A 26,908-nucleotide genomic window follows, 5' to 3' on the forward strand; every position below is an offset into this window, starting at 1 on the left:
ATTAAAATTTTCTACGTGCTCGACGAATGAGATGGAATAAGTCCTTCTCGGGGTGAAACGAAAAATGCAGTGGCCACATTGCACACAGCCATACGTACAGAAACATGTAAAAGATAAAAGTCATAGTGAAACGAATCATTTAATTTTCATTTTAAGAAACAAGAAGTTTTATTAAATCAATTTAAATACATTTGTACAATCACATTTTAATTGAGTATTTATTGTAGTCTTTTTCAGGAAATTTCAAGCTTGAAATTTATATAAAATATATTATTTTATAGTACATTTATTATGACATCGAACTGTATCAAACTTCTGATGTTTTCAAATCGATCATTGTTTGTTTTAATTGGTAACCAATCAATTTGTGTTGAAAATATTGATAAAACAATTACGTGGCCATTTTCAGCAATATTTAAGCTTTAAATTGATGTATCATAAGTGCACTTCAATTAATCTTTTGCGTTATGAAATCGTGTTAGAGTTTATTTTTCTATATGTCTGACTAATTATGTACTCGTACTACTTAAACTGCTTACTACTTACTAACACAATTTCATGACATAAAAGTATGTCAGAATGGCACATATGATATATCGATTTAAAGCTTAAGATTCCAAGAAACTGACTGCACAAACATTTCATGAATATTCGTAATATAAAATGGCTGATGCAACGTACCATTTATTCTTTTCATAAATAGATATGTACAGATGGTATCAGTCCATACAAATCAATATTTAAAAAAACATTGATTTACTATATGGCGTACATTCTATACATAGAACTATGTAACATCGTTGCATTTGCCTCAACAAGCGACATTTGACAATGGGTGGCACCGTAGACCCATGAACAAGTGAACCGTATGTAGGTGTAAAGATCGCTTGTGTAATGGTGCATCAACGTTTCTATGAACGCGTGTATATGTGTGTGTGTGTTCATTCGATTGTACGCATTCACTTCGTGAAACAATACCTTCGGATCCGTCCCTTTCTCGATATTTCCAACCCTCTCCCCGCCTTTCTCCCTGTCAATTTCTCTTCCGTTTCTTCCGTTGCTGCCAACTCTTCCCTTCACCCCGTTTACAAATGACACAGTCTTTGCCTGAATCGTTCGTTTTCTTTCCCTTTTTTTTATCGCTATTTTATCCCTGCATTTGCCTGTTATCCTTTTATTTGCGATCGCTGCCTCTGGCCTATTTTTCATCCTTCTTTGTGCGAGTTTCTTCAGGATTTTCTTCTTCTTCTTTGTTGTTCAAAGCTGCGAACGCCTGTTCTTATCCTTGCTTTTGTACGATGGAAGGTGGGATCGTTTAACACGTTGACTATCGTAGTGGAAATAATGATACTGTGTGTTAAATAAAATTTACTGGGTAAATTGTAAGCTCCAATCATAGACAGCGAATAAACCGACATTCCTTGTCAATAACAATAATGCAAAAATTTTAATCTTAATAAGATAATAATAATGTTAATTTATTTTGTAGTATATTACTTCGATGATGGAATATTTTTCTCTCTTCATTTCATGCGTAAAGGACTCTTCTCTTGCATTCTCGTTGAAACATGAAACATTAATTTTTTCATTACATTTATTACTTCCACTTGAAATTTGAAATTGCCAGTGTAATTTCAGTGATGCTCGCAGTATTTTCATCCTTTTCATTTCGTAATTATTTCAAATTAAACTCGCCGCATCGACGGCTCTTTACCGTAAAGTAATTTGTGTTCTATCCAAATCATAAAACATTAATTTCTTAATTTATCACTTTCCCTCGTAAATTCTAACGATCAGTGTGATGTCAGTGGAATCTACGATATTTTTCTCTTATTTTTCTAATTATTCGAAATGTAACGGGCAACGGGCCCCACGGCAATCAACTTGTTAAAAAAACGAGTGACGGCTAAATGCATTGTCTAATTGTGTTGAAAATGAGGTGCATAGGATAGGCGCGACCTGGGTGAACCCTCGAGCTACAGGGCAAGCTAACGGGGTTACTCTGGCGCAGCTTTCTTGAATACCCGTTCTTCGTTTACGAGAAAGAGGGAGTTCGCTGTCTGGTCGTTAGACAGCAGACAAAACAATTCGAGCATGGCTGCTTTCCATTACATACGATGGAAGGCTTCACGCGTATCAGGCACGCTTGTTTTTCATGGTAACGCACCACGAGATGCAACGTTAATTAGAACTGACTTGAACTCGGTTAATAATGAGCTCTACCCTCTCTGTGCCGAGCGCTTTGCCTTGTTTTGTATGCAATTATTTTAGAATTGATGTTGCTCCGGGATTGGTAGTTCGCCAATTAGGGTAGAAATATTTTTTGTTTCTTCCACACTGTAATTGAGAAGGGGGATTGCCAATTGTGAACAGTTAATTATTATCAACTTCTTTTTTTTAATTCAAAGGGTTTAAAAGCTAGGCTAAATCACATTTAAATGAATGCAGCATTAAAATAAGTATTAATATACTATAATGTGTTTTATTATTAACTCTCGGATGGCGGACCATGGAGAAAGCCCCAATTATAATTTAGTTCCATATTTTATATAATTTTCATTGTCTAAATTTTACCCTGTTCCTTTAAAAATTATTCTTCAGATGTTTTTTTTTAATAATAAGTCTGTGGCTTGATGCAAAAAGTAGATTTTATATTGGTTGTCTCATAATTAATGGTACAATCATAAAAAGGGTGATTCTGCATGAAAAAATAAGAAACGGCCAATCAGTTATAGGGGTCTCTATATGAACATATACCTATTTTCTTGAGGAACTTACGCGTCCAAACAATTCTGCAATCTGTTTTTGTTTATGTTTCAGATCTCCACGTTAGTGTCGCACAGGGAACGTCCGCTATGTTCGGACAGAAGTCTCCGTGCGGTCGCCAGAGTCGGGCAAGCAGTGAACCTGGCGGTCGAAAGATTCGTCACTGTTGGCGAAACAATTGCAGATGACAATCCGGAAATTAAGCAGGACATGTACGAGGCGTGTAAAGAGGCAAGGGTTGCTGGTGAGTAGAATCCAACCCTCATAAATCATCTTCGCTTAAGCATTCCTCTTCAAACCATCAATCTTTCGTTGTCATTCAATCTTCCTTTTCTCTTTGCTAATGAAAACTTGTGATCTTTTCGTTAAGGCAACAAATTAATTTTCCAAAGAGCATAAAATCAAAATAGTAGAAGCTTTTGACACTTACTTGTCCCTAGTAAGCTGTTATCTTGATCCTTCCATGGAACAAAATATTAGTCTGGAAATCAAGAAATGGTGAAAGAGAATGATCCCTGTGGAATATGTTTATAATTGCGCGTTTGAAAGTGAACCGTTCAGGATTCATCGCGAAAACTTGTTAGGCAGGGTAGGGTGTCTCTAAAAGGCCGTCGCGAAGATTCTAAAGCCGCTCGAAAATATAAAGACGTTTGTCACGAGTTGTCGCTTCTAAAAGCTGAAAGAGTATCTCTCAGCAGCCATTCATGCTAGCATTGATGGTAAGAGAGAGATATACTCATTGTACTTCGAACAAGTTTAACTATAGTCTGACTTCACCATATTTTGCTCTCTTGATAGCTAGGATTTTTAGTATCGGTAATTGTCTAATCAAGAAATTTTTATTAACACCTTCCAGTATTCAAATTCGATCATGGACTATTCTTTTCTTTATAAAATAATATTACTAAAGATTATATGAGAGAGCTTGATTTGCATCTGTTTTAAAACACATAAAAAAAAATCATAATTTGAATTATTATTATTATAAATAGAATTTTTTTATTTTTATAAGGCCTAATTTAGATATATTAGTTTAGATATTATCAAAATATAATTTCAATTTTGTTAAAATAAATTTTTAAAATGTATACTATTTCATAGTAGATTTTTGAAGTTGTAAAATTAACAGTCCATTTTATTTTAAATGAGAGGAATTGATATCAATTTACAAAATAAATGTAGCTTTTATTGAAATGGAAATCGTCCAATTTGCCAAGTCGATTAACGCAAACGAGAAACAACGAAACCGCAGGATAATTAAAATCAAAGGATACCAAACGACCTTACGATATTTGTCCAATTTATACGATGCAGATATTTGAGCGGAAACCGCAAACAAGTATCCACATATCATATCCATTAATATATTCCAACCTATTAAAACTTTGTGAATAGTATTTAGTAACATCGTTAAATTATTGCGTTAGTAATTCCTATATATTTATGATCGTTAAAACTTTCATGCGAATGAATTTATTCAAACGATTTAGAGGCAGCTCAATTAGTAGCTTGTAAAATTGATATATTTCAATCGATCTCTGCTCTATGAATTTATGAAGTTCATTTAAGCATTTTATTAATTATAATATACAAAAAAATTAGACTAGAAATTTATTAATTGTTGGTAATAAAAAATAAAAAATTAATTGCAATCCACTAATCGTTCACTGTATCAGAAGTCGACAATTTCTTTTTTAATAAAAGGCTTAATACTAGTAAATGGATAAAATATATTTATATAATTTTTTTTTTGCATTTGCATTTTCTTCACGCAACCATAGTTGTGTCGTTTTTGCGATTTTGCGATTCAGGCAGATCGCTCTCGAATATAAAACATATCATAGGAACGTAGGAAGAAATGCCTGCGGCTAAAAGCTCTCTGAACATCGTTGTTGAGAGGATGTAAATGCAAACTCTTGTATGTAAGTTCGCGAAAAGTGTCGATAAGAATATGAGAATCGTGAAAAAAAAGGCGTATGTTCAATACGGAGAAATTCTTGGTAAAAGCACTTTGGAACTTATCTATCCGGCAGTTTGGCAAAAGTTTTCAAAACCGGAGTAATTCGTTTCCAATATTTTGGATGACTGCGTTTGACATTCGATGCAGATAATTTTGAAATAAATTTGAAAATCGGAAATCGTGTTTTCGCATGATCGTGGCGCCAGGATTGCCAAAAAATAGCACGAATGTGAAAACAGGGTATGCGTTGACCCACATTCTTTGGTCCTTGAAAGATTTTTCGCCGTCTTGAACGCGGAGCTTCGGGTGACGTTTTCGTCTCGTTGGAAAACAACCACTGTTCAAAAGTGTTTCTTTTTCGGTTAATCCGTCTCTCTTCGAGCTATCTCAAGTTCCTGGTAAAATAATGGCTCCGAACAAGCCGGAATATGTTGTGCAAAATAACAAGAAACTGTAGACTGTTCCAGTACTTTATTTATTTGAATTAGAATTTGTGAAAGTGAAGAAAAACCTGCCTTAATCATTTTCTTATTTATTGTCGACTTAAAATAACTAACTTGGAACGTTCTCTGTATTTTTATTGTTTAAATTTCTAATTTCTAATTTCTTTTTTGGTTTGTAATTTCTAATTTCCATTTCTAATTCTAATTCTAATTCAAATTCTATTTATTTCTAATTTCATTTAAATTTTAAAATCATTTGATGTTCTTAAATAGAAAATTAACTTGCATGCAGAAATAAAAGTGTAAAAAGAATCAAAGGATCATCAATAAAGAAGCAACAACGTTACTTCTCCAAGTAATAAATCCTCCCATAAAAACTCCCAGCTAACCAAACAGATCGAATTTTGGAAAAAGACCAGACCATAAAGATGTCAGAGACTGAGGTTTAATTCGAAAATGTGTATCATCGAATTGAAGTGTTGGAAAGTGTTGATCGGGTCAATCGATTGAAGTGCACGCATTTAATAAAGCCAGCAATGGCAATTAGGTCACTATTAATTGCTAATTGGGAGTCTAATGCGAGTACAGGCGAATCTGGACGCGATTCCACCGGAAATTGCAACGATCTCGTCCACAAGAATGATTGCGTTCGCGGTGGACGGTAATTTACGATATACAGATTAGAAAAGCCGCGATAAATTTTACTGGCCACGCTAACCATCTTCTATGCACCAACACAAAAGTGTATTTACGAGCTACATCACCGATGACCTCGTGGAATAAGTTTTATATGGAAGTAACTGAATATTCTGTGATTCTATTTCGAGCGATAAAATGAAATTAAATTGAGATTTCTAAAATTATAAACACAAAAATAGGAATATTTTATGCAAGTAGAGATATATTATTGTAACTGAAAATTAAATGGCTTGAATGTTATTTCTAAAATTTGAACTTTTCATCAAAAATTTTCAAAAGCTACAATATGACAATTTTGCATAATTAAATTTTGTAAAAATCTGCTTATCCAAATTTGACATACTTATTTCAAAAATATATAATCTTACAACAATTCCAAGAAGAAAGATCTTCCATGAAAGTTAAATGAAATATTCGATCCTTTTGTAAGCTTTAAAGAAGACAGATTACATCGACGTTACTCCTTGCGCCATTAATCGTTGATTGCATTCGTCTCGGTATAAAGTTCAAACGTGACAGGGGACAGTGAGCAGATATTATCAGGAAACGGGCAACACGAGAAAATGTAGTACGAGGTCAAAAGTCGAGAGGCAGACGATGATAGTTAAGAGGGGAAAGGCGAAGAGTCAAAGGGAGTGGCGAGGAGTGCAGAGGGAGTAAAAAACGACAAAGGCGGAAAGTTTGAAGACGACAGAACCAAGACGAGAAGATTAAACAACCTGGACCCCCCCTGAAGAAATACCGACTTCCCTATGGCTTCTCTTCTGTCTTGTCGCGAATGAATGAACGTGTCTGTAGAGAAGTTAAAGGTGCGATATTACTTTTGATACGACAGTGTACGCTAACCACGAGGACTTTCAATTTGGATATGAATTTCCACAAAAGGGACGTGCAGTCAAATGAACCTTCTTATAATTTTATTACATAAAAGTATTATAAAACAGTACTTATAACATATCAATTTAAAGCTTAAGAAATAATAAAAATAACTACGTAAATGGTTTATTGATATTGTTAATGCGAAATGTTTGATTCATCTTTGGAAAATATAATTGATCAATCAGTTTACATCTTAGTACTGTCCACTAACGAACGTACAATTCTTATTCAATATTAAGGATGTTGACGAAAGCTTTATATGGTAATTTTTATTAAACTTTAAGCTTTAAATTGATGTATTACACTTGTTATTTTGAGCTACTTTTCTGTCATGAAAACGTATCAGATTTCTCTTGTGTCTAAATCGAACACTGTTTACTATAATCAGCCGCCAGCCATTTTGTATTAAGAGTATTGATGAAACCTTTAGCCACCCATTTTCTTGAAGCTTCAAGCTTTAAGTTGATGTGCCATACATGCTATTTTGCAGTACTTTTATGTCATGAAATTATGTCAGACTGTCTAACTTTCAGAGGCAACCTAGTTCAGTAGTACAAGTCAGCCATAAGTGCATATATAACTGTGGAAGTAGTATAACTCAATAATTATCCAGACTCCTATATATTTAACGAATTAAATAACTTCTTTTAGTACTTCTTAATATTAAAATATCTTATTTTAAGTCGTTTAAAATTGAATTACAATCTCTCTGTGCCCTCTGCTTATAGAAACGTTAAGACAGTTCAACTTCCGTTTGTAATTTTTGCCATAGAACACTACAATTTCAAATGTTTCGGGAACTTGGAGTACTTTGCGGACAAAGACGATCGAGAGAAGTAGAAAGGCAGGGGCAAGCAACACGGTTTGAGAAAGTGGCGGAATGCCAAACGATATATCGTTGGGAGCAGCGTCGTGCATAAGTTTCCGAATAAAGCTATCTTATAATCCATTCTTGCCCTTCCTACTGAAACAAAGGAGTCTGGTGATCGCCTTTGGCTACCTATTCCTCCGTGGATTGCTTTTAACGTCTTCCTTCGAGATTGAACACTGAAAGTTTTGATTTCTATGGCCCTTTGTTGCCTCCTGAATTGGTGCTTCAATTCGAACATATTGTTACAAGGAAAATCATGTAATAAATCAAGATCTCTGTGGAAATTTATTTCTGAATAATACAAATATTTTTCTCGTTCCAAATTTTTAATAAAATTAGAAACTCCTGCGAATAATATTTAGAAATTTTTATTTTTAAATAAGTATAATGGTGGGGAGAATTTTGAGGGATTTTAATTTCGAGTGTCAATCGTGGAAAGTATTTTTATCGAAGCAACGATCCACTGAAAAATGAACACAGATATCGGCTCTATATCGGGAAATAACGATCGTTAGAGGGAATCGAAAATGGTCGATAAACGTGGCACGTATTTGGAAGTTCCAATTTTGCTTTTCCCTCTGTTCGGAGAAAACAGCTACTCTGTCGTCGTCCACTAATAACTGCATCGATCAACAGCGAACGGTAACTTCTTCCAGAGTCTGTGTACCCTTACGATAGACGCCACTTTGCTATTTTTATCCCAACTACCTTTTAAGATCGGGTCAAGTCAACGTGCAAAACATTTATTAACCCTCGAGCATTTTTGAACGAAGAACCAGGATATATTTGGTATATCCTTTTTTTTTTTTTGCTGTTTTTTAAACTTTGATACTTGTAAAATATTCGAAAAGCATTCTACCTTTATTTTGAATATTTTCTCGTTCTTTGTTATTTGGATTTGAAAATTGAAACAATTTTATTTCCGTTTTGACTACAGTTTTATTTCATGGTCATTTTAATATCAGTGAAAGAAATTACTTTAGGACGTTCTGTCGTCGATTATGCGAATTTATTGGAACGGTCGGATGAGAAGTTTTCAGCCACTAGATAACGTTTGCAAAAAGTAGTTGAAACTCGGTAACGTCCATAAATTTCACCCTTCGACGATGTAATTAAAGTCGTGGAATAAATCATATTATCTCGAATGGTTTCATTCGTGCCAAGAATTATTGCCAAAATTTCCAGCTACGCGAATCATTTTGCGTCACAGTGTAAAATAGAAAGGAAAAAGATGAACTTTTCAGGCTTATCTCGGACATATCGGTTCGTTCAACCGCAGATCTATTGAATGCACCAGGAATATATCTGGCCCGAGTCATATCGACATTACCGATCGATTGAAATACGCTAACGTACCTTCCGGCTTTCTGATTAATCCTTTGGGAACGTGCTTCACGTGTGTTAGCTACATGAAATGCACTGTCAATCGAACCGATGGCAGACGCGTGGTACAGATATTAAATGATTCAACTTCCTGAGGATTCATCTTGCATACGAAACGAATCGAATGTGCACTGAGTGTCTGGGGAGGAAATCGACAGGCTTTTCCAGTACGTTTAACAGCTGAATTTGAAATAAAAAAACTTGTCTCAATACACTCGAGTCTTATTATTGAATGATTTCAAAAAATATGTACAGTATCGAGCAAAGTAGACTTCCCGAGGGAAAATGGCGATATAGGAAAAGCAACAATTCTGAAAATTCTAATTTTGACAATATTAATATTATAAAAGAGATTCTCCTCGTTATCGTCGAAAGGGAAGGATGGGTGTCCGAGAAAGGAGAACCAGGAAGTCCTCATGGTAATTAATAAAATTATTTATTAAAATATGTAATACACTTTTACAGATATTTATCTGTTATTCGAAGAGTTAATTTTAAATTCACACCTGTACCAAATAAACAGCAATAGACTTCTATAGATCAAACGATCCATTTTGCTTGATTTATCTATGTCCATTGTCACAACAAAGGATCAATCGATTGCAAACTACCAATCGGTGAACTGGGTTATACGCAGTGCACCTATATTGTGGTGGTACGATATCTGTAATCCAGTCCAGCCGAATTTACATGAGAAACTAGAGTATGATCCAATTTCGCCGTCTATACGATGCTGCCATAACGACGATTTATTTAGAATATATTTCCAAGATGCAGTAAAATTTTATAGCTGTAATGAAACGTGATTGAGCGTTTACTATCGGATATCAACCCCGACACTGGGAATTCTGGATCCATTCGGACCCATTCTATATATTGATGCTTTCATGACTTTAACGGACCTGATTTGGCATAATCTTTGACACGATAAATGTTACACTGCAAATGGTCATAAATACGTCATATTATAATTGCAATTTTCCTCAAGAATTTAAACGTTCTATTTGACACCTTATGAAATTAATATATTATATTAATACTACTTAGGATAATTTTAATTTTCCATTTATCTTGTGAAATTAATATATATATAAATTTGAAAGCGTTCAGTGCCATTTACTGTTTTAAAATATTGCACTTATGAATGCAACTGCAATATTATATTCTTCCATAATTTCCAAATCTACTTAAATTATAAATAAACTTATTGCTATGTATCAGAGAAATCCAATGATTAACTGGAATCAGATCTTGTAGGTCATATTAGAAATAGAAACATTTTATTTGACATTGAGAGTAATGCGTTTATCCGTGACAGTAAAAATCATATAGTAAATACCGAATCGGGACGATGCAATGCACTTCTCTGATTGTTAAATTGGGTCAAGGGGGATTGCATGGCGTACTTGATACTCAATCTGCATAAAGCATCGTAAGGTTTCGCTATCAAGGCAGCTGAACTGATTACGTTACGCTAACTCTTCCCTTACTGGTTACTATCAGAGCAAAAGGTTGTAAAATTGTTCGGCAGAAAGGTACGTTTCAAAACCAACTAACCTTTTGAAATACCTATTTCATTCTCATACAATGAGTTTCGTGTTGAGCTTTGATGTATGAATACTCAGAAATATGAATTCACGATGGAATGTAACAGTGTATACAATATGAAAATGTAAAATTCTTTCGTTTTTATTGATAAAATTTTTCACTTGTTCAAATTTTAGAAAAAATTACTATAGGCATTTTGTATTAGTTTTAAAGGGAACAGTTATACAAAATATTTCAATAAATAAAATAAAAATTATTAATAATACATTCTGTAAGTTTTATGAAAAAAGAAAATGACATTCAAATATTACTGTTTGATATTTAGAAAATTTTTTATAATGAAATTAGTAATTTTAAATTGGTAAAAGGTTAAATTTAATTTTTAATTATTTTTAATTAGTTTTATATTATTTCATATATGAAGGTCTTTTGTATGAAAGAATTTTCAGAGGATTGGGTCATAATTGACCCAGCTCCCACTGTCCAAGGATATAAGGAGATATTTTAATAGAATAAGAATGCTTTCTTAAAGGTTTTTAGCAGCTTATCTCGTCCTTCTACCTCGTTTGCTTCTTATCAGTAGTGTTCGCTTCAATGATCAAATACAAAAAGGATAAAATTTTGTTAAACTACCCTCCGCATGATTAATTGTAATTCTGTAGAATTACAAAATATTGTAAAATTACATAAATTGTAAAAGAAATATTTATAACTCTTTATAATAACAATAATAATGCAAAAAGGGAAACAGAGGTAACAAGAATGTAAATCAGCTTATAAGATACAAGATTGAGGGGGGCGTTGACCCTAAAAGAATAAAATGTAATGTTACGCCCCAGTGCTGAGTAAATTCTATTAGAAATTTTACGCGCCATAAAAGGTTGGTGTGTCGTGAAAGGGTTCCGGTTCTCTTCGACGGAAGCAGAACGCCTTTGAACTTTATCCTCGGACATTGGCTAGGCGTGAAAATTTACGAACGTATGAAGTTTTTCAACTCAAATAACCCGGAGAAACTTTATAACAAGCAAAGATTCTTCTAACAGATGGAAAACATCGATACGTAAATGGAGGAAAATTATTCGGGAATACAATTATAAAGTTTCGAAGAACATTCAGGTACTCCGAAATGAATTATTGCAGAAATATTTCAAGAATTATCGGGCAGAAGAGAAATTTCCATAAAACAAATTTCGTGAATTAAATTGAATTCCAGTGGATGAACTTTGTCGAGTAAATTTGATTAAAGGTGTGAGATATATCGTCCGAGGAAATGGGAAACGTGTGAACGTAAGAGAGATTCATATACAAGGAATACGAGTGTTTGGAGATAAAAAAAAGAGAAGAAAGAAAGAAGTGATACGAAAAGTTATAAAGTGGATCTGAGGATTCGTGGTCTGCATGAATTGGGGTTATACCAGAGATCAGAATCAAACGATTTATGGCGTTCTCGTGTCACCTGGTCGTAACTTTAAACTTTATTTATCGCTAAAGTTGCCCATACGTGTAACGAACCTGAATACATTTCTAATTCGTGGTAACTAAAACGCAGCGTGGTTTTTATTAAGACAAATTGATGCAGAAGAAATTGCATTCAGATTAAAGATACATGTGTTTACTTATGTTGTGAAAATAGGAGCCATTTATTAAATTTAATTGTAGATTATTCTCATTCTCATTTTGTAAATTTTCTATTATTGTTTTAAATACTATTTTTTAAATATATGGAGAATTCATTTTTAGTTTAGAACACTATTGTATAGGAAAAGGTAAAACAATTGATGATCACCTATGACGAGCATTGAGCATCGGTTTTCAATCAGATCAGAAATTAACTTTGTACCAATGTGAAATACGTCGATAAATAAAATTGACGCAGAGATCGGGACCAACACGAAGGTAATTACCGTAATTGAAGAAGAGGAAAGTTTTCTTGGAAACAATTGTGATCAAGAAACTGTTTACGAGAGAAATTGATAGAGAAACAACAGGAGATATTATAGTAAACTATAATCAACTGGGAACAGTTTATGGAGGCAAAGTCGATGCAACGCTATGGTGAAACACCTGTTTCCACTTTAGACATTCCCTATCGTATATTATGGAATGTCAAAACATGGGTGTTAAATTGCTTTCTATGACACAGGGTTCAAACATAATATAACTTGTCATCAGATATTCGCCTGAGATATTCAACGAAAATTGGGCCTCATATAACATTTAGATGAAATATTTAATTATTATAGTATTAAAATTGGTTGAAATGTAATTGATTAATTTAAAAAAATGTAGGAAAATTAAAATCATGCAAATTAGTAATTGGAAATTTAAATTGAAAAATGAATCAAGGAATAATTTCAACAATGATCATTTCCATTGTAACAGTAAGTGTATTAATTATTGGCTTCAGTATTTAATTAAATGTACCATATTCAAGGAACGTCAGAATTAATTTTGCAAAGTATCAAATTAACTTTGACATCGAAGTTTCCGGTTATATATTAATTTCGTTTAATGTATTATATTGTAATATCTAGATTTTGTTAATGATTAATAAAATTATATCTCATGTGTCAGAGAAAATTGACATTAATGAGAATTTAATAATCATACTGTTTCATGATAAAAGCACTTCAATGTCATATATATCAGTTTTGAAAAAAGTATTATTAAACATTATAAAATTAAATATCTTTACTAAAATATTTTTATTCATTGCAAAATTTCGTATATAATTAAAAAATTTGAAATTAATTTTAATTTTTATAGATTTTTTAGATTCTCAATGATTCATGTTTTTTACTATACATATGAATTAGGGTGAATTAAATAAAATTTACCATAAGTTCATTAATTTTAAACACATAAATAAAAAATACACTTATGTGTTTTGTGCAAAAATTTCTTGAACGTCCTGAGACTGTTCTATCATTTTACAATACAGTTATGAATTTGACGATAACAATGACACCGACGGTATTAAGAACTAAAATAAATTTTTCCTTTAACAAGGCGTTGGCTGTCGCGCGAAAAGGATGAGAAAATCGAATGCAATTGATATTCTTCATCGCACGTTCGTCGCGTTTCATAAGATGATAAATATTCATTGCGTGGTATGAAAGGAAATTCGATTGTCGCGCAGGATGATATTGGAGGCGGGCTTCAGAACGGTGACAGCCAAAGGATGGAAACCGTGTGTGCGTGTGCGAGCGATTGATTTGCATAAAGCGTATTCTGCATTTAATACCAAGGATATGCAGATCTACAATCCGATTACCAAGTGTCATTAATAATACCATTATATTATATATAAACAAAAATTTTGTTTTCTTGCAGTCTTACAAAGGGGTTGTCAAATAAGAAAGGAATTCGAGATAAAAAATTTCTAATGTTTTCTAATTTTTTTTAAAACCCACACATGATCCTATAAATAATTATTTAAACTCAATTGACACTTTGTCAGTAAGTAAGCTATAATAAATTCTACATTTAATTCCTCTCCTATTTGAAAAAAATCCCTCAAATTAATCTTCAACGATGAAAGATATATATATTTATTCCATTGAAATATGATGCCTGCTCGTTCGAATAAAATTCTCGTTAAAGAAGAATCCTCGTAACGCCAGGAATTTATTGATTTCTCTGTAATCGTTCATAAGATTAATGAATATGAATCTCCATAGAAATAGAAGCAATTAGAGTGACGTTACTAATGGAGAAATTATTCCGTTTCAGGTTCAGCAATCGAGAAATTATGCGAGTGCGCGATGGAGGACAGTTTGGCCGATCGTGGCTCTGTCGTCAGGGCTGCGAGATGTCTTCTTGGGTCTGTGACGAGAGTCCTCCTTCTGGCTGACATCGTCGTGGTCAAACAGCTTCTTCTCGCGAAAGACAAAGTGGCTCGTAGCCTGGGTCGCCTCGAGAGCGTCTCGAATTTCACCGAATTCGTGAAGGCATTCAGTCAGTTCGGGGCTGAGATGGTGGAACTGGCTCATTTGACCGGTGATCGACAGGTAATTATACTTAGATGCTAAAATCAAACATCGTCGTTTATAAATTTCTTATAGCCATTTTGATTAACATCAAATGTCCGATAACACGATATCGCATGCTCGGTAGCTAATATTTAAATCTCGTGGTAAACAGTAACTTGGCAGTGAACGTATTAATTGCGAAGAAGGGAGTGTTTACAAATAGTAACCAGCAACACGTGAAACGTGTAGGAACGAATGAATGGAACGTTTCGAAATTTTAGAATGACTTAAAAGACGAGAGACGGAGGGCACAGATGGCCGCAGCTCGCCAAGTTTTAGAGAGAAGCACTATGATGCTGCTCACGTCCAGCAAAACCTGCTTGAGGCATCCGGAATGTCCATCTGCCAGGGAGAACAGAGACACCGTTTTCTGCCAGATGAGAAGAGCCATGGATTTGATACACTACGTGGTTAAAGATGGGGTGCTGGACTGCAGCGAGTCACAATCCTACTCCAATTCTCAGGTTGGTGAATTAAAATTATTCTTCGAATTAGTATTTAACATTTTTAAACAAAGAAAAGAGTATAAAATATCTATAGAATTTATTAAAAAAGGTGTAAGGTAGATTTCGAATATACTCACTTGCACAGTGGAAATAATCGTATATAGTCAGACATATTATAATAGCACTAATTAAGGATATTTTTCGAACAAGGAATGATAATAGAAAGATGTTTAAAATATTTGTAGAGTTTATTTAAAAATATGCAAAGTAGATTCTTCATTCTTAACAGGACTTTCACAGTAGAAATGGTCAAGATATAGTCAGACCCAGATACAATTATTCACTTTCGCCTTTGAAATTTATCGCCCCAAATTATTGACATACTATCGATGCTACTGAAAATTTTCAACAATTTTTCATTTTTTTTACTGTCTATTGAGAACAGTTAATTTCTCAAGGAATATGATACATCGCAGTGAAATAAATACAGGAATCATGCAAAACCCGATATTTGACTGTGAAATGAATATCATTTTAATCCTTGCATATACCGTATCCTTCGCTATGAATAAAGATGAAAATAAAATAGCTTCCGGTGTCAGTGAGATTTAAATCTAAAACTGAATCGTGCTACGATCAATCGTGAGCTTAATTTTCGAATTTCACTGTGTTATCTTTTGACAGGGGATTAAAATAAAACAGGGATTTTGAAATTATTTTATATAAATCTGCAATAACAAACTGTTCGTATTATTTTGCAGTATACATTTACAGTACATTTTATATATCTCTTTATCAATGTAAATTGCAAATGTTTTCGTGGCCTCGAAATACGACGAAACTCTGAAGTATTCCGCATTCTCAATGCGTGTTTATGCAAATCCAAATTTCTTGCAATAGCATCATGCATTCATAGAATTTCGGCGCCGTGAAGCGACCAATGTTATCGCATATTGGCCACAAATCTAGGATGGTACCCTCGTAAAATAACGCGCGACGACGCGGCGAGAAACATTAACAATGAAATACATTCGAAAACCTGGAATCTTTCCAAGGAGCTTTCGTTCGCCAAATTCTGAATCACGATTAACCTGTATCGCCCGTGAAATAAGATTTTTCTGACCTTGGCTAACATTGGCCAACTTTTCTAACGTACCACCATAAACAATCATTTCGCCGTATCATCGTTGCCAAAATTGCGGACTACTGTGAAAGAATATCCTTCGACGGGGCAGAATTTTAATTAGAACGCTACTAATTAACCTTCGAAAATTACAAACGTTACAGATAAATGAAATTCTCTTCTGTCACAGAAAATAATTCTAAAATCGGGAAAACAAAATCTACAAAATGTAAAGCTATCAAAGTGTTAATTAAACATAAAAATTGAAATTTAATTAAACTTTGTAAATATAATATGTTGCACAGTGTGTCTGCGAGCGCTTGCGGTTGAAATGAGTAGAAGAGCTCAGTACATAGTCAGACGCAGCAGAGTATAACTACTCGAAAAAGTTATAATACGTAAAGTTACGAAGCACCGCGCGTTCATTCAACGTCGAGATAAAAAGAAGACTAAAAAATAAAAAATACAAACCGTTGTAGAAGATAAAATTTCCATGTATTCATTCATTCGTGAAAGCGTAACGTCGAGACGGATCGTATGACGTTCGAAGGATCGTCGATAGGTTTTCTCTTGTTTGACACTTGTCGAGATCCTTCACCGAAAATTTCATTCTCGATACGTGTAACAATAGGAAGCATTAGAAAGTTGAGAACGGTCGTTTGAAAGGTGTTCCATGTTCCATAGTAAAGTTTCAACGTGCTCTAACGGTATCGTTCGTCTTCAAACAGGGGCATTTTCGAAATGTAAGAAGCATGGAATGGACTCGGTGAATTGACAGCAATGCGAATTGATATCGTACCGTGGATAAAGGGCGTCGCATAGCGAACGATGCCGAAATGGATGTCATAAACGTTGCGGCCCATTCTTCGGCACGTGCCAAATTGCAGCTGGTGCATTAATGCATCGGCATCGTTTAAATTTCTTGCCAACGGCCAAATCTTCCCGAGCAAGAACAATGAACCGGGCAAAGAGGAATTTATTTGGTTTAAATGCCGTCCAGAACATCGCGAACACTTTCATGAGCTTGTTGTTTTTTTTTTTTTCTTTTTTTAGAGCAATCACAATGAACAATGGAATGAGTAATATGGATTTTAACCCTTAAACACAGCGGAGCCTGGGTCAATCGAGACCTAAACTTATAAAATATATACATACAAAGATATTTAACTAAAGTTAAATGTAAAAATTGGGGCTCTCTCCGTGGTCCGCCGCACAGTGGGACAAAACGGCTTTCGGCGATCAAAAATCTGTAACTTCGGTTCCATTAGAAATATTTTAATGAAAATTAATGAAGATTTATCAATATAAATCATATTGAACTACAGGGTGTCAAAATATTCACGTATAAAGTATAGCGGTCAATATCCTTCACTGTGTTAGACATATTTTATGTCATTTAACAAAAATTTGACTCAAAACTGTTAATAACTGTAAGAGAAATGGATTTAATAATTAAAAAATGACAAGACATGTGTTATTATAATATATTTATTTATATTTATTATGATCTATACTAAATCATTCGTGAAAACAGTTTCGACAATTATGAAAATTTGTTATGGTATATTGCAAGAACGAAATAAAGTTTTGGATGACGAATATACACGTGGAATGCAGTTAATTGGTTAATAATCGTATCTGGTACTGCTTTCCCATCTTCGTGTGCAGCGGCCAAGATGGGTGTAATTTCATTCAATCGCCATTTTCTTGAAAAGGTGCAAGAACGTGCACCCAATTTTTTCAGATTCTGATAGAGGAAGGTTCACTCTTTCCTGTAGTAATAATTAAACATCTGGCAAGTGGCAGCATTCTTTTAACATCAAACTCAAAGTCGAGATTTTAGTTAAATGTACTTTGTTTCAATCAGATCCTATTATTAAAAAAATTGTTAAGATTTTAACTTACTTTATGCACTGAATAGAATCTATACTAATGTAGTAAACTTTATAATTCATTTGAATTTTATCTTTCCTAATAAAATTCATTAGAATCGTACATTGAAGTTACGGGTAATATCATCAGCGTTTCGTTCTGACGAATTTGTACTGACTTTGAGTGCGGACCACGGCAAAACGGAAGCAAATATAAAAAAACGGATTACACTACGTTAAACTACAGTTTATTCTCTATCGATGTATGTAAATAGTTTTTTAATTTTCGAATTCACGAAAATCGACTTTTCGTCTCGGAGTTTTTTCCACGGTCTGTCGTTTTGGGATTTTCTCCATGGTCCGCCGTGCGAGGGTTATTTTTCAATATTTCGAGGACTAATATTGCATTTAGCTATTTTTTATTTTATTTTCATATACTTCAAGCACTAATTGCAATTTTTACTTTATTTAAATTTAATATTTTGCTGCTATTGAGCTAATTTTTGGACAATTACAGATCTATAAATTCAAAATTCATCCAGCTATTTTTTATTTCCTCAAGAAAATGCATCGTGTTATTGAACAGAGCTAAAATATTCGAGCTCGATATACGAGAACCTCTGTAGAGCACTAAATGAAAAATTTATTACGTGCAGATTGACCGATAATCGCGGATCTTTAAAGGGAAATACTGTTTTCGAGGTGCTCGGTCACGTTCAAGGATCTCGTGCGAGTAATTGCTCTAGAAAAATATATAGTTGCACACGATGTGGCTCGGATACTTCATAGTCGAATGCACTCCATCCTCGGTTGACTGTGATCAGTTGAACTACGACTATGTATGCTGACCTTAGGACAGGATATATATTTAGATGCGACGCGCCATTAAGGTTTTACACGGTGTCTTGGTACTGGGTCATATTCCCATGTAAACATAGTCGCTGTTTATAACACGCGTAATTAAATTTTAAAGCGTATCTTCTGATAAATTAAAAAAAAAATAGAAAAAAAATGGAAAAAAATAAACAAGCTACCACAGCGAGTCACGAAACGTCCTATAGTTATTTTTAATTAAAATTTCAATCATACGTCTTTGTGCAGTATGGAAAGGGGAGAATTATGTAAATTTCGAAGCAGATGGTAACTCGGTCTCTTCGGAAGAGAAGTTTCGCTGATTCGGTCATTAATTTCAGAGCCCACAGCAGGAGGACTGGGACAGCAGCACTGCTTTCTCAGCTCTGAAACATTTCGAGAGACTCGTGGAAACTACGAGAATGACTCTCCTAGGACCAGGTTGCCGGGAAACTCTCACATCCGCGCTGGATACTGTCGTCGAAAGGACCCAGGACTTCACTGATAGCGCTTACACGAGTCACGAGCACCGAGAGAACATCCTTTTGCTCTGCGATCGTGCGAAACTCGAGCTCAATACCTTATTGCGGATCGGTAACAGTATGGTAAGATAAATATTTTGCAGAAAATCCTTCGATATTTAAATTACAAACACGGATATATATATTTTATTTAAAATCAAATGAATTTGAAAGAAACAAAATTATTTTATAATAACTTTACATGTTTTATGGTAATTGAATAAATACGAAAAGTTTCAGTGGAATTAAAAATCATAGAGCAGATAAAATCTACTTCTATATAGAAAAATTTGTCCGAATGGAAGGATTTAACGCATGAAATAAAAAGATTCATATAATACCGGATTAAATGTTCTCTCTTGAAAGAGTAATCCCAGATTGCTTGATCCTCGTTTGAAAGAGTCATAGATCCGAATGAATGACCGTGCTAAACCGAACCAGTTATGAAAGACTAATGCCAGTGAATAGGGATAGTAGTTGGTCAGTTGTCCCTTTGAAAACGATATAGAATGTATGGTCGTTTGTGAAAATCCTTGGAGGACATTTCATGGTAAAAACCATTGTGTTCCAAACCAAAAAAAAAATGTTCTTTGTTTTCACTTTTAAAGCACGTATCAATTAATTCATCTTTCCATTAACCACTGGATTGATCATTTTCTGATTCTGATTTTATAAAAGATAGTAAGTCATGATCGAAGCCAATTGTGTTCGAATTTTTTTAACGTAGAGACTTTTTTCACAATTTCGATTCATATGATTTTCATAACAATACGAAAGATTTTGTTATTTCTTATATCAGAATTACGAAGGTGGAGGTGGATCCCCAAGCTCTGAGATGGAACAAGCTGTGCTGGGTGTGTTACGTACCACCAGGGATCTTCGTCAGCAGCTATGCACCACGACCATGGAACAAGCTGGTGACCTTGGACAGGTAACCAAAGCTGGACAAGAACTTGTGTCAACCATCAGGAATCTCGCTCTGGCTAATGACATAAATCGTCTTCAAGAGAGTAGCGATAGATTTCACGAGTACATCGATCATATTCTTGAAGTGAGTGTCTCCTATCATAAACATCCCTTCTTTCTTTACTCACATAAAGCACAAGTACCAAACAAACAATGCCTTTCAAAGAAAAGAAAAATAATATTTATAAATGCTACTTGTTTTTTAAAAATTGAAACCATTATGTATTAACCCTTGAACAGGAGCCTGGGTCAATCGTGACCCAAATGATATTAGCCTAGAATTAAATTTATAATTTTTAAATAAAAGGATTTCATATATTAGAAGAATAATTTTAAAAGAACAGAAAATAAAAATAATGTGAATGATCCGCCGTTCCGAGGGTTAAGAAAAGGCTCACCCCTACTTCAGATTGATTCATAAATGACTAAATATTTAAATCTTCTCTTAATGTTTGAATCAACAGGTTTGCAAAATGCTGAGACACGTTGCACTCTCGGAATCACTGCAAGTTTCAGCAAAGTTCACGGAAATCAACTTGAGAATATACGGTCCCCAAGTGGTAACAGCCGCTCACACGTTGGCCAGACACCCCACCAGTAAAATCGCTAAGGAAAACCTAGAAGGTAAATCATACACACCTAAAACACAATAGAAACCAATAGAATAAATCTCACATAATTTGTTTATTTTTTATATTACAGTGTTCACCGACATGTGGCAATGGCTCATGACCGATGTGACCACAGTAGCGAAAGATGTGCTCGAGTTGAACCAAAATCGACCGGAGAAACAAGTTTACATGTCCCTGCCGCGGCCAGGAGTAAGTGAATTTCCACTTTCGTGCCGACAGTACATCGTCCGTTTCAGCATTCAAGAATTACCATACATTATATCTAATTTATTCATGACTAATATTCAAAGCGAGGTGGTCCATTTAGTAATTAGCAGAATGGATGATAGACTCGATCCAATAATGCATAGTATTCTCTAGGGTAGCTTACTCGACACCAGCAAGGATGCATAATTAATATGAAGGTCCAACTAAATATTAATACGAGCTGATAGTGGAATAAGCCTTGCTTTTGAATAATTTTGTGTCTTTCATGAGCTACGTCCACACTCAGTGATCTAGCAATTCTGTATACATTGTCAAATTATTTTCTAATGCCACCTATATAAAATAATAATTTAACAATTTGATTGGAATAATGACTGCAGTAGCTTACCAGTATTCCTCCTGAAATTTTTAACAATTTTAACAGCCTAATTTTAATATCAAGTATTTTTTTTTCTAATAGGATTATTTCTTTTTTTTAATTTCAGAAACACGGCACCACCAGCAAACCCCTAAAACCCGTGCGACTGGACAGCGAGGAACAGGCCAAGATCGCAAAAGCCGGTCTGGAGATGAAGCTGATTACATCCGAGATGGACGCGGAAACGGAGAAGTGGCAGGAAAGCGGAAGCGCCCTGGAGGAGAACAACGACATCGTAAAACGCGCGAAAAACATGTCGTCCATGGCGTTCTCTATGTATCAGTTCACGAGAGGCGAGGGTGCATTGAAAACAACCCAAGATCTGTTCACCCAAGCTGAGTATTTCGCTGAGGAAGCGAACAGATTGTACAAAGTTGTGAGACAATTCAGCTATCAGGTATGTAGCAGTTGTCATGGTCAGCGTAGATTAAAAGCAAAATGATACACATTTTTTAATTGGACTGATGTTGAGATGCTATGTATATACGTGTACATGTACAGGGATCGCCTATATACGTACACGTATACACGTACATCCCCCCTTCTTATTTTCTTACGATCATACTCTTTTTACCCATTGTTTTTTATTATACGGATTCTATACTGGACTTGATTCCGAGTTTTTTGATCCTTGCTATATTGGAGATATTTTTACTTGAATTTCGCTGTTTCAGTTTCATTTTTACGTAATCGCCGCGAGAGGGTTACTTCGAATCCCAATATCATTCGGAAAAATTAAAAATATTTTTTTTATAACATAACAACATGTAATTCATGAAGCGTTTAATACTTTGACCACTTGGATAAATTAATGATTTCAAAATTGGGGTTTTAAAAATTTAATATCTTCAAAATTAAGACTTTGAGAATTTTTTACAGATTTTTAACATTTTTAATATTTTTATATATAAGGAAATTTATTCATTATTTCTTGTTAGTTTACTTAGAAAATCCTATCATACCAAAAATTTCATTTATGACACGAAAAGAATTTATTCTATGAAATATGCAACCATCGATGCGTTAATGAAAAATTTAGTCTCTCAATCAATAAATGAAAGAATCTGGAAGTTATTGGTTGGAACAATGTTTAAAGTGGATTGGAAGTAACTCGAGCGTGAGCTATTAGCATTAGACATGTTCGAATTAACACGTTTGCTGCCCTTTCGACCCTCCTAGCTAGGCGAAATATATATATAGTCACCTGAAACCATTTTTTGATCTCTCTATACTCTTCTTTAAAAGAAATCAACAGAAACGCTAACCTTGTAATATATTCTTGTATTATGAAACCCTTTTTTGACCCTCGCTCTTTGAATGCCTCCATCCAGGTAAACTCTTTCTCTCTTTACTTTAGACCCTTGTTGGGCTCATAGAGATCACGTTCGCCTTGTACAGATCGTTCTCATTGCCGTGCATTATATATAAATACATATACCGCTCGTGTTTTCATTTTCTTTTTTGACGAATTCATTGTTCCAGTTGCTGTGTTTAAATGTTGTCGTTTCTATTCTCATATCACTACACTTGTTTCTTTATTGTTATACATATTTATTATACACAGTAATGCTATGCAAGATCCGTGACACCTGGTATGAATCATCCTAACAATCGTTTCATTTTTTAACAATGTAGTGTGTAATTACATCTTTCTGTTAATTTTGTACTTACCAGAGAGGAAAAGCACGTTTGAAAAGAACGTTTCATTCATTTTTTGTTTAGAGTAATTTGTACCAGAGTAAGATCATTCTCATTAGGTAATTTGATTGATTAAGAAAATATTAACGTATTGGAAAAGAAAAGTTTATAATGGTCTGAAATATTCATGGGTCAAGATTTTATGTAATGGAAATTTGAAATGACAAGGATTACTCTTTATTCAATTTGTATGTGTAATGAGAATAATTATTGTTTATTTTATTGAAGTGTAGCTGAGAAATTTGTTGAGACTTTTAGATAATTGATTTTGGAGGAACGTGATTCTCGTTTTGAAAATTAGACGAGCTACCACTGTTGGAATCTCACGTTTCATACTGTCAGATTAACTATAATCATTATTTTGTTGGTAAATCTATTTTGTGTACGTACATTTACGACTTTTTTGTGTACGATTAGTAAGGTGTGTTTTAGATGCTACGGGAATGCTTCCGTCTGTGGACGACGTCTATGTGCATTGTGGTCCCCCTCCTTCCACTATCTGGGGCATGACTATTATGTCTCAGTTTTTGCCAGCTTCTGATTTCTGATTTTCATGAATTTTTTTTATTAACAAGCAGCTAAGATGAAATTTTATCATATTAGTATTTCTGATAGCTGTTTTTCCAAGTTATGCAAATGTTTTTTGCTAGAAATTTAAAATAACAATGATGTGCTTGTGAAAATTTTTCAAAATACCATTTGCTTTTTCAACAATATTTAATTTGAAATATTTTCTGAAAATCTTCTCGTAAAATATTTCATTTTATACCCTATAAATGTCTTCAGTATTAAAATTCTAACATTATGCATCAGATTTGAAGTAATTAAATATTAATGTAATTAGAAAATTACGAGTAACGAATTGATTCTAATGAAAGATTTAATACTGGGAATAATTTAAAATAGGCAGCTCTTTTAATTAATACATTACTTGTAAAATTCATCTTAGCTGCGATGGTTTTTATAATGTGTTAATTGATCTTGATAAAGAGTTAATTAATGAATGTCAGAGAAGCTAGCAAAAACAACAAGGTCTGTACTATTTCACTGTCATTCACACAATCACTCTCTAATATTCTTCTCAAACAATTTACACTTTCCGTTTCAAACTTTTGCATTGTGTTTCTATTAGGATGAATAGAAATCTTTTTTTTGTTAACTAATTATACTAGATACAATTTTATAAATATCCAAGATATATATATATATATATATATATACGTATTTGAAAGTATTTATTACTAGACAATCAATGAAAAATAGAATTCAGGCATTGCTTTGAAGAGTCATTGAGAAACGCTACATATGTATAAATTATTTCGCTGGGCAAATATGATTGATAGTTTACAATGATTATAATATCATAAAATATTTTCTTTATCAATATTAATTATTTAATTATTCAATTTTATACATTTGAAACATTTTTAAGAGAAATAAAACACAATCAATTTTCACTCGTGCAATTTTAATAAAAAAATAATTATAATTTACCTATAAATAAAAATAATTATTTATCTTCTTGAAAAAATGTGTCATATTATAAATTTTAGAGTTCAATTTCTGAAATATAAAATCAAATGAAATTTAAGCCTAAAATTATCTATTAGACCATTTCTTATGATTATTGTTATATTATTAATTATCGTTGTATTTTGAACTTTAATTAATAGAAATCGTTGTAAACATTGTGCAAGCACGTTTGCCTGGCGATACGAATGAAAATGTAAGTTTGTATACGATGTTGCATGGGCGCAGGTACCAGGGGGCCCGCACAAGAAAGAACTTCTGGAAAATCTCGACCGTGTGCCGACATATGTTCAACAACTTCAATTCACCGTGAAGAATCCCACAGTCGGGAAAGCCGCCACATTTACGAAAGTCGATAACGTGATACAAGAGACTAAGAATTTAATGAACGTGATTTCGAAAGTGGTCACCACATGTTTCGTCTGCGCCACAAAGGTAAGATATCTGCATAACTTGTTTTCTTCGTTCAAAGAATCAAGGATCAACTATTGTTTTTATTCAGGTTACAGTTTTGTCTTTTGTTCAGTAATTTTTAACTTTGATTTTTGTGCTATGCGTCGAGAAAAATTGTTTAGTCTTTCTTTTTACAATATATATCAATTCTTATCGTTGATTTATTATTATGTGTATCGTATTGTTGTAATTATATGATCATTTTTATTGTTTAAACAAGGAAAGACTGAACTTTATTTTTTTATCATAGCTAGCTTTGCGTTAGCAGCAGATACGTTCGAATTTTCATGCAAACGTATATCTGTGCGTAATACTTTGAAATCCTAAACAATTAGTTCTGTGCGAATATTTGTTGCTCTAATAATGTTATATATTAACATAAATTATTTATTCCATACCTTTCAAGTTAATTAGCATCCGAAAGATGTATTTCAGTAAGGGAATTTCATTAGCAAACTAATTAGACAAATAGTAGTATACAGTAGTATAACAGCATATGTGGTCAGACAAGTGGAACAGAACCCTTGGGTTGGCAGACATAATTACATAAAACAGATTCAATGTTAAATGTTTGAAAATTTACATAATTTCCTCTCATTTAATGCATTCATTATCATAGTTGTTATAACCATGCACGATATGGCACACGATAATATGGATTATCAAGAATATTAACGTATTGGGATCCATGCTGATCACCAGGAACTAACACCATAAATTTAACACCATCAAGAATTAAAAATGAAACATAAATGTAAATCTTGAATAATATTACCTAATACTGTTCAATTTTAATAATTTACCAATTTACTAACGGATCCACCCAAAAAAATATTAAAATAAAAATTTCAAATAGACTGAATGAAAAAACAGTCGTTAGGGCCAAATTAGAATTGAATTATACTGAAACACAAATATTCGCACAGGTGATCGTACAGGTCGTCACGTGTATCGTATCACGCCTAAAGTGTGTACATGTCCTTCCATGTATTCATCGAATAGCACAATATCACGATGCCGCAGTACGTGGAGCTCAGTCCGACAACAGTGCCCGGCCTGGGCGAAGAGGATTGCTTGTACCCGGTTAGCCCGCAGTTGTTACCCTCAACGAGTCCCTACGTACATCCTCATCCTTTAACCTCAGCCCAATTACACGGTATCTTAAGAGCGCCAGGTTTAAATTTTCCATCCTTCGGCCCGTCCATCGTGCCAACTACCACGTCTAACACCGGTCAACGTAATTCCGCGTCCTTCGTTCACCCATCGGTCCTACCCTACTCTTCGACGACCGCAACGTCCAGTTGCGGACCGCAGGCACCCAATTGTCTGCAGAATCTACAGATGCTGCAGCTGCAGCTGCACCACGCACAGCTGCAGCACTTAAGACACGCCACTCTGCCGAGATAACAGAGACAGATCTTCGTCGCAAGGCGATGCTCGCGCGTATTCCCGACGAAGCGTTGTTCTTTACGTTGCACAGGTTCGACTTTGGTTTTTTTTTATTTCCTTAATTTTTCTTTATCGCCGCATTCACGTCGCTTCCTGCACGCGAACTCGCGCGAACGATTCCGTTTACGATCGATCGACCGAGGCGAAACTTCTTCTGGTGAA

General features: G+C 34.0%; 1 protein-coding gene across 3 annotated transcripts in view; it reads left to right on the top strand.

The window, feature by feature from the left end:
* The window catches only part of alpha-Catr (alpha-catenin related), a 65,228-nt gene that overhangs the window by 27,257 nt on the left and 11,063 nt on the right, over positions 1 to 26,908 (top strand). For 2 of the 3 annotated variants that reach the window (XM_034324928.2, XM_034324929.2), the window contains exons 2-11: positions 2,821 to 3,010; positions 14,282 to 14,559; positions 14,802 to 15,044; positions 19,214 to 19,477; positions 20,193 to 20,444; positions 20,824 to 20,983; positions 21,062 to 21,180; positions 21,684 to 22,013; positions 25,073 to 25,279; positions 26,300 to 26,777. In XM_034324928.2, coding sequence (XP_034180819.2) covers positions 2,821 to 3,010; positions 14,282 to 14,559; positions 14,802 to 15,044; positions 19,214 to 19,477; positions 20,193 to 20,444; positions 20,824 to 20,983; positions 21,062 to 21,180; positions 21,684 to 22,013; positions 25,073 to 25,279; positions 26,300 to 26,704 — 2,448 coding nt within the window. In that variant the 3' untranslated portion in view covers positions 26,705 to 26,777. The remainder of the gene's footprint in view (positions 1 to 2,820; positions 3,011 to 14,281; positions 14,560 to 14,801; positions 15,045 to 19,213; positions 19,478 to 20,192; positions 20,445 to 20,823; positions 20,984 to 21,061; positions 21,181 to 21,683; positions 22,014 to 25,072; positions 25,280 to 26,299; positions 26,778 to 26,908) is intronic. The other variant, XM_034324931.2, reaches the window with a different exon arrangement.

This window comes from Osmia lignaria, chromosome 7 (assembly GCF_051020975.1).
Source record: "Osmia lignaria lignaria isolate PbOS001 chromosome 7, iyOsmLign1, whole genome shotgun sequence".
Classification (NCBI taxonomy): domain Eukaryota; kingdom Metazoa; phylum Arthropoda; class Insecta; order Hymenoptera; family Megachilidae; genus Osmia; species Osmia lignaria.